The 9,365-nt window shown below is 40.3% G+C and overlaps 1 protein-coding gene across 1 annotated transcript in view; it reads left to right on the top strand.

The window, feature by feature from the left end:
* Positions 1 to 332: 332 nt before the first annotated feature.
* MRPL3 (mitochondrial ribosomal protein L3) overlaps positions 333 to 9,365 on the top strand; it is a 50,153-nt gene continuing 41,120 nt past the window's right edge. The window contains exons 1-4 of the mRNA XM_043874309.1: positions 333 to 594; positions 1,612 to 1,796; positions 2,806 to 2,897; positions 4,760 to 4,858. Of these exons, the coding sequence (XP_043730244.1) occupies positions 503 to 594; positions 1,612 to 1,796; positions 2,806 to 2,897; positions 4,760 to 4,858 (468 nt within the window). The 5' untranslated portion in view covers positions 333 to 502. The remainder of the gene's footprint in view (positions 595 to 1,611; positions 1,797 to 2,805; positions 2,898 to 4,759; positions 4,859 to 9,365) is intronic.

Below are 9,365 nucleotides of genomic sequence, written 5' to 3'. Positions count from 1 at the left end.
TGTATTCCTTCATTTGTAATATAAAAGTAACGACCTTCGTTCAGGGATGTTTTGAACATAACCCAATATAAGAATATCAAGAGCTGCTTAGTACAATGAGCCGCCCCACAAGGGGCACTACTTAGAAGTGACTTCGCTTCCTTAAGAAGCCTGTCCCTAGTTTGCCTCATTCTCCTAAAGTTTAAATTCAGTTTTTTTTCCACCCCATGGAGAGCCAGATCCCACCCTCCCCCCAACTCAGAGCCAAAGTTAGGACTATTTCGGAGGCGGAACTCTAGTTCTTGGAGCCGATCCCGGCACCGGCGCGCTTTGCGAGCGGACCGGAAATGGCTCCGGCAGTTCTTTTTCGTCCGGGAAGGCAGTGTGAGAAGCTGCGGGACAGCTCTGGACTGGGAACTGTCCCAGTTCACAGGACTGGAACACGGTCGCTGGGGCGCCGTGAAAGCCAAGCTGAGCGGCAGGGCGCCCGAGGGTGAAGGGGCTGCGTTCTCCCGGCCTCACCATGCCCAGTTGGAGGCTGCTGGCTTGGGCCGGCGCCCGGGTGCTGGACCGCGGCACGGGTGGCCTGGGCACTGCCCTGGGCTCGGGAAACAGGTGGGTGCTGGGGAGAGACGAGCGTGGGGGATTATCATTGCACTCGCGGTCACGGACTGTAGCCTGGCCCGGCCCAGGGTAGGAGGGAGCTCCGTCCAGGCCTGAAGAGTTAAGAATCACTACTCAAAGGACGTGCCCTTTGAAGGGTTGAAGGGGTAGGTTTTTTATTTTTAATGCTGATGAGCCAGCGACTGGCAGCAAGCAGTACCAACAGCAATGATACTATCTTCCAGTTAGTGAGCGTTTACTCTATAATAAATGTTCTGTTAGAAACATTAGGCGCTTTGGCTCATGTAGCCTCATGAGAGCTGTTACCATCCGTTTTACAGATACCACCATTATTCCGTCCTATCATTATTCAGTTTTACAGATGAAGAGTCTTAGAGACAAGCGCTTTGCCCAAGGTCACTTAACTAATAAGTGCAGAATTGAGACTCTAGCCTGGATACATCTTCCTGTCTACAAAAGAGATAGACCTCAAAAAGCTTTACTTCTTTTCTGACCCTCCTCTCGAGAATTATACACCTCTTTCCTGACCTCCGTCCCCTCAAGTCTTTCTTGGGGTGTTCAACTAGTAGAGTTCAGGTCTTTTAAGGATTTTTAGAATTTGCACACTCCATTTTTTCACCATTCTGAGCCTAGGCCATGTCATTACAGATAAGAGGTGAGTTTATCAGAAAAATATCAGTAAGCCCACATTCTGTCACCGCCACTGGATGTAAACTGTTAAGGTACATGTTCAAATGGGCCTGTGACTTCTTTTGTCTACATAGGACTACCCTGTTGGAAATCTGTTTATCCCAGAGGAGAAAGGGAGAACTTTTCCTCCAGGATATGTATTAACAGTTAAAATATGAGCCCTAGTATTTTCATGAGGAATGTCAGTGAAAAAAAACTGGAACAGGATGCAAACCTTTTCCTAAGGCCCTGACTATACTTTCCAGCTCATATAACCTCCTGTACATTAAATGGGGAAACTTTTGAATTGTGCTTTGTTCTCTAATTTTATTTTTACAGAACAGACATCTGGATTTTGGTTAGAAGTCTCCATGGCAAGAGTGGTACTTGGTGGGATGAGCATCTTTCTGAAGAGAATGTTTCCTTTGTTAAGCGATTGGTCTCTGATGAAAATAAAGCCCAATTAGCAAGTAAACTCTGTCCTCTGAAAGATGAGCCGTGGCCTATACATCCTTGGGAACCAGGTGGTTATTTTGTGTATGTTGTGTTCTCATTGCCTGATTACTGTCTGACTGGCACATTTAAAGTCATAGGGACTTCTGGATAAATTTATCATTTCTGTTTTTCATGACATAACTGAGTCTGTTTCATTGTGGTTTGGTTTGCAAGTATATTTCCAGCATCCAGTCTATTGTTAGTGAATATCTGATGATCATCAAAACTTCCTCAAGAAATTGCATAGTAGGTGAAAAGAGAATCATTCTGCAAATGTTTTCTTATTTTCTTCAGATAAAAAATAGAAAAGAAAAGCTGGAAGAGTGTGGTGAACTAAAATGTATCACTCAGAGATTTGCATTTGAGGTGTTCTAGCACTCAATGCCTGCCAAGCATAACCCCAGAATCAGCTCTTAGTGCCAGACAGAGTGCTATATCCATCTGTGGCCAGACCAAAAAGCATAAGACCTTTCCTGTTGAGGGTGTTGTCTTTGATTGGGGGTTATTGTGGCTGTCAAATTGTTTAATGACTAGACATCTTAGTGGAGCAACTTCATCAATTTATACAACAGACTGAGTGTCATGGTTGATGCTAACATTTTTTAGCCACAAAACCACTTATGTCATCTCTGTAACTCCAGCTAACTTCTTAGAGTTTGAGTAGTAGATATTTCCTGATTAATGAGGTTGGATATGAATTGATACTAGGAAAGCAAAGCATAAAGGTGGATTCATCATGCCCTCTATTAATTACCACTATTCTAAATACTAGAATATATCACTTTAACTGTTTTCTTTATTTTGTATAGTTGTCTTATATTTTTTATTTTACAGAGGTTTATTGAGTAATACTATGTCAGGCATGGTTGAAGGCACTTATATCTGAAAGGAACAGTTATATTTTACTCTATGGATATATCAGCATGTTTGTTATCTGCCTACTTGTTATATGAAACCAAAATTTAGGAAATCCTGTAGTATCAAGTTGACAAATGTTGGAAAAAACTGTGTGAATACTGATTTGTCTTTAATTGCCAGGTTCCTCTAGAGTGGGCCTTATTGCACTGAAGTTAGGCATGATGCCTTTATGGACCAAAGATGGTAAGAAGCATGTGGTCACATTACTTCAGGTGAGAAAGAAATAGAAGATAATAACAAATCTGTTGTGTGTGCTATCTTTTTGTGCAAACCTGTTGCACAATAAACAATATTTGTGTCCTGAAACATGTGAAGAAGAGGTAGAATGGAGCATAAATTCTGTGAAAGAGGTTTACTTCTGAGGATGTCAGTGAATGTTCTCACTCATGCCTGAGTGGTGGCTTTCTTGATACTGGTGTTGGGATAACTGGAGCAATAAAAAAAAAAATGTGTAACCTAACTTCTTACAGATCTACTAGTTTAACTCACAGTCAGAAAAAAGTCTCAGTCCCGTCTTATTTTCATTTATGCAGTTCTTTCAATTCCAAGTTGTAATTTTCATCTCTTTACTACCTCAGAGTGTAACACTTACCTGGAGAAGCAGCATTTTGTTGTCTGAAATAAGGTTAATGGTTAAGAATGTAGTCCCTGGAACCTGAATATCTCATATCTTGGTTATGCCATTTCCTAGCTGTGTTTTTTGAAGCACTGTCTCATCTGTAAAAGATAGGATTTTATTCTTCAAGAGAAATCACAATGACCTCCCCCAAAGGGTTACTGTGAGGCTTGCACAAGATGATAAATGTCAGGCACTTAAAAACAATGTTCAATGTCCATCCAGCATTAGCTGTTGCTGTCTTTATCATTATTACAAAAATCACTGGTAAGTTGAGACCATCATTCTCCAGATCACTTTGAACTGCTCACTTCATCTTTGGAGTTAAGCCTTGGACAAGTGATTAGGCAAGTGATGGAGATTAAAGTGAGAGCCCATACATGGAAGTGCTTCCAGTACTGTCCGGCATAGGTGGCCTGCAAGCCCTTAATAAGTTTTTACTGACTCCGAATGATCAAGGAAAGAATTATATCAATAGTTTCTAGAACTCTACAGAACTTTGGGAACTTTAAGGAATGATGGGTAGGATTGTAAATTGGAACAACTACTTCAGGAAATAGCTTAGCATTAGGGAAAGTTGAGGTAGGTGAACCTATGGTCTTCCAGTTTCACTCCTGAGTGTTACTAGAAAACTCAAACAGATGAGATATAGCAGCATTACTCTTAATACTCCGAAAATAGAAATAACTCATGTTTCCATCGTGGTAGGATGGATAAAGAAATCATGGTATATTTACATGATAAAGTGCTGGGTGGCAGTGAAAATGTACAGAATGGAGCTTCAAAAAGCAGTGTGGGTGAACCTTACCAATAGAATCTTGAGCAAAAGCAGGAAAATCTGGAGAAGTCTATGTGGTCTGACTTACATGAAGTTTCAACAGATAGCCCTAAACTATAGGATTAAGCAGTGCTTTCAAAGGCAGTAATTATAATGAAAAGTTAAATGAATTATTATCACAGTGTCAAGAGGGATGGTTATTTATTTGAGGGGCAGTGCATCTCAAACTTTTCTGTACCTCAGAATCACCTGGGAGGCTCAGAAAACACAGGTTCTGTTGTAGTGGGTTCTCACAGGGGCCTGAGTTCCCAGGTAATGCTGATGCTGCTTGTCTAGGGACCACACTTTAAGAACCACTGCCCAAGGGGTAAAAAGGACAGGGAGGAATGGGTGTGAGGTGGGGATTGGGAAGAGACACAGAGGTTTGGGGGATTTTTGATATGGGTAGTGGTTATACACATAATTTCTTTGTAAATACTCCATTTTGTTTTATATTTGTGTTTCATGCATGTTGTGTACTGTGGTTAATAGTTTTTTTAGATTTTGATTGGTTTTAGAGAGATGATGAGATCAGAAACTTTAGAGAATTCCTAACTGTCCTGGGGACTCAATGTGGCTGGTATGTAATATTAACATGTATTCCAGCACATTGATTTTGTGTGTGTGTTTTTGTTTTCTAGGTACAAGACTGTCATGTCCTTAAATATACTCCAAAGGAAAATCATAATGGAAAAATGGCAGCCCTGACTGTAGGAGGAAAAACTGTGTCACGTTTCCATGTAAGGATGCATTTTCATTTCTAGAATACTGCATTTCATTAGCTTTAGATCTGAATTCTTTGAAATTCTGAATTAAGTTTTGAGGCTATCCCATAGTCATAAACTTGTCCTGTAGGTAAACTGTGGATTTGGGGGAAGACAGTCTGATAGAGGGGCTTCCTTGATGGCTCAGACGGTAAAGAATCTGCCTGCGATCCGGGAGACCTGGATTCAGTCCCTGGATTGGGAAGATCCCCTGGAGAAGGGAATGGCAACCCACTCCAATATTCTTGCCTGGAGAATTCCATAGACAGAGAAGCCAAGGAGAGACAAGAAGGCCTACTTCAATGAACAGTGTATAAAAATAGAGGAAAACAACAGAAGGAGAAAGACGAGATCTCTTCTGGAAAATTGGAAATACCAAGGGAACATTTCACCCAAAGATGGGCACAATAAAGGACAGAAGTGGTAGAGATCTAGTAGATGCTGAAGAGATCAAGAAGAGATGGAAAGAACACACAGAAAGACTGTACAAAAAAGGACTGTACAAAAAAGATCTTAAGAACTGAATAACTAGTTCATGTTACCCAGAGCTAGGCATTCTGGAGTGTGAAGTCAAGTGGGCCTTAGGAAGCACTGCTGTGAATAAAGCTAGTGGATGCAATGGAATTACAGTAGAGCTATTCAAAACCCTAAAGGATGATGCCATCAGAGTGTTGCACTGAATATGTCAGCAAATCTGGAAGACCTAGCAGTGGCCACAGGACTGGAAAAGGTCAGTCCTCACCCCAATTCCCAAGAAGGGATGGGACTAAAGCATGTTTAGTACTTTAGTACTAAAGTAAAAAAGAATGTTCTAACCATCTGACAGTTCCACTCATCTCTCATGCTAGTAAGGTCATGCTTAAAATCTTGCATGCCAGGCTTTAGCATTATGCGAACCAAGAACTTCCAGATGTCCAGGCTGGGTTTAGAAAAGGCAGGGGAACCAGAGATCAAATTGCTAACATTTGCTGGATCATAGAGAAAGCAAGGGAATTCCAGAAAAACATCTCTGTTTCATTAACTTCGCTAAAGCCTTTGACTGTGGATCATAACAAACTGTGGAAAGCTCTTAAAGAGATGGGAATACTAGACCATCTTACCTATCTCCTGAGAAACCTGTATGCGGGTCAGGAGCAACAGTTAGAATCCTGTATGGAACAACTGATTGGCTCAGGATTGAGAAAGGAGTGCGACAGGGCTGTCTGCTGTCATCTTGTTTATTTAACTCATACACTGAGCACAGCATGAGAAATGCTGGACTGGATGAGTTACAAGCTGGAATCAAGACAGGCAGGAGAAACATCAACAACCTCAGATACGCAGATGGTACCACTCTAATTGCAGAAAGTGAAAAGGAACTAAAGAGCCTCTTGATGAGGGTGAAGGAGGAGAGTGAAAGAGCAGGCTTAAACTAAACATTAGGGAAAAAACACACTAAGATCTTGGCATCAGCCCCATTACTTCATGGTAAATAAAAGGGGAAAAAGTGGAAGTAGTGACAGATTTCCTCTTCCTGGGCTCTAAAATCACTGTGGATGGTGACTACAGCCAAATCAGAAGATGTTTGCTTCTTGGCGGGAGAGCTATGACAAATCTAGGCAGTGTGCTGAAAAGCCAAAACATTACTGTGCTGACAAAGATTAGTATATAAAGGCTATAGTCTTTTCAATGGTCACGTGCGGTTGTGAGAGCTGGACCGTAAAGAAGACAGAGCACCAAAGAATTGATGCCTTCAAACTGTGGTCTGGAGAAGACTCCTGAGAGTCCCTTGGACAGCAAGGAGATCAAACCAGTCAATCTTAAGGGAAATCAACCCTGAATACTCATTGGAAGGACTGATGCTAAAGCTGAAGCAACAGTATATGGCCACCTGATGCAAAGAGCCAACTCATTGGAAAAGACTCTGATGCTGGGAAAGATTGAAGACAGGAGGGGAAGGGGATGACAGAAGATAAGGTGGTTGGATGGCATCCCAACTCAATGAACATGACTTTGAGTAAACTTCAGGAGTTGGTGATGGACAGGGAGGCCTGGTGTGCTGCAGTCCACGGGGTTGCAAAGAGTTGGACACGACTGAGCGACTGAACTGAACTGTAGTCATATTGTTATCATGGTTAACTAAATTAGAAAATCCCCTGTGCTGGGAGGACATTTAAGGGGTGAGCCCTCTAGGAGAGTTCATAAAAGTCTTTTGCCCTGGAGCAGTTGCTTTGGACTTGGGAGAGGCAAGCATTATAAAACCAGGTTAGGATGAGCTGGTGGGACAGGACCCGGCAGGTCAGTGCTGATGCTGTGACCTGGGACAGAGACAAGGAACGGATTGCTTTGGAGGAAAGATATAAAGAGTTTACAGAAAAAGCAGGTGGAACTGTCCTATACGTAGTGGGGTATGTGTGCTAAGTCACTTCAGTCGTGTTCGACTGTTTGTGACCCCATGGACTACAGCCCGTCAGGGTCCTCTGTCCATGGAGATTCTCAGGCAAGAATACTGGGCGTGGGTTGTCATGACTCCTCCATGAGATCTCCCGGACCCAGGGATAGAATCTCTTAGGTCTCTTGCATTGGCAGGCGGATACTTTACCACTAGCACCACATGAGATATACTGATCAGTAAATTGGCAATGGTTGAAGTCCTATGGTTTAATAGGCCTATCTCATAAGTATTAGAGGACTTATTTTTGCATATTATGGTAGTATGGTTAGCTTATTTTTCATTAAGACTTCATAGTAATATCTGCTACTCTTGACAGTTTATTGACTAATAATTATGGGGTTCAGATAATGTAGTTAAAAGTACAATATGATATTTTTGGAAACTTTTTAAAAAAATGTCAAATGTTTGAATTTTTAAGTGTAAATATTTGCCAGACCTCCTGTGAATCATATGAACAATTCTTTAGTTTGCTAGATACCACTGTTTTCTAATTGATTATATTTCTGTGTTTTTGTTAAGGCTAACACTGTCATCTTTATTTCATTACCAATTTTGTAAGTTTCTGGCTCTGTAGCCTCCATATTTGTAAATCAGGTGTCATGTTGGGGTAATCCATTCTGTAGTAGCAGATTTGTGAACATTACCTCCTCAGGACTGTGAGATAGTGGGAAATGAGTGGGCATGGCATCAGAAGAGCTGAGTTCTGTTTCTGTGGCTGCTATTAGCTCTTTCATGCCACCTTTGAGAACATCCATTTTCTTACCCACCAAAACAAGCAATTGGACTTGATGGTCTCTGAATTCCTTCCCAGTTCTAGAAGTTTCACACTGATTCTCAAATACTTTAGTTTTTAACAAAAAACAAAAGTTCCCCTCCTACTTGCCAGCTCAATTTATTTATTTTCCTTAATGATGAAGACAGTCTTGTTGATAAAATCTTAATAACTAAACTATCAGAGAAATGTTAATACTTTTATTTCTGCTTTTGTACTAGAGACTGGTCTTCATACCTTAAATTTTATCTCACCAGGGAATGTATAGCACAGCAGGATGCTGATTTGGATGCCGATTCTTATACTGTAGTGAATTTTAAACACATAACTGACATGAATTTTTTAAACTATTCACTACTGTGGTATAGGAAGTTCTTCAGAGGCCCATTTATTCTTCAAGATATTAATTTTCTAGGTCTAGAGGTCATGTATTGCAATATTAAGAAACAAGTTTGTCTTTGAATGACCTTTTGTCAGAATAGGATGTGAAAATGAAGTTCTAGAATTCTTTAGAAGTAAAGCATTTTGGTTCAGAAAGACAGATTTTTGAAAATCAATGTATACAAACTTCAGACTTTCATTTGCACATTGTAACCCTCAGTGAAACTGCAAGTACATTGATTTTAGAGGATCTGAGAGAGAGAGAGAGATCTATGAATATTAAATAGTTTAGCATTTTAAAATGAGTTGATTAAATCAGTTTTATTTCTACTAAGGCTAGAATGTTATTTTTCTTAATCTGTAAAGAATTTATGCCTCCAAGAAATTAGGCTACTTGGCTTTTGCTATTTGTGTACCATATTATAAATAAAAACTGATGTGGTACATAATGTTTTTGAATAAAGAAGTTTAAGTGGCCTTACAGGTTGATTAAATCAATTCATATTTGGGGCAGAGAAGCATTTTCATTGTGAGAAGGATAATTGAAGAGGGAGAAAAAAGTGCAGCCATGTGGATGGGATTATCCAAGTGTGACACTGCTCTCAGTCTTTAAATTGCCTTTTGAAATCATGTATTTGGAAGTTAGGGAAAAAGCCCTCTGTAACACTACTGTTGACTTCAGCTCAGCTTGAACATTTGGTTTTTCTCAGGACAGATGCCTGATTAGTTTTATGATATTTTTATTTAAAAGAAAAAATGATTTAACTTTAGTGAAATTGGAAGATAATCAGGAAGTATGTATTACCTTTCTCCTCCTTATGTCTCAGTCTAGAGTTACTTAGTCAGGATGTTTGTCTTGTCCATTTTGTATTACTAAAAAACAAGATTTTTCTCAT

This window comes from Cervus elaphus, chromosome 19 (genome assembly GCF_910594005.1).
Source record: "Cervus elaphus chromosome 19, mCerEla1.1, whole genome shotgun sequence".
NCBI classification, from domain to species: domain Eukaryota; kingdom Metazoa; phylum Chordata; class Mammalia; order Artiodactyla; family Cervidae; genus Cervus; species Cervus elaphus.
Note: the sequence above shows the minus strand (reverse complement) of the source record. Positions and strands in the feature narration are given on the sequence as shown.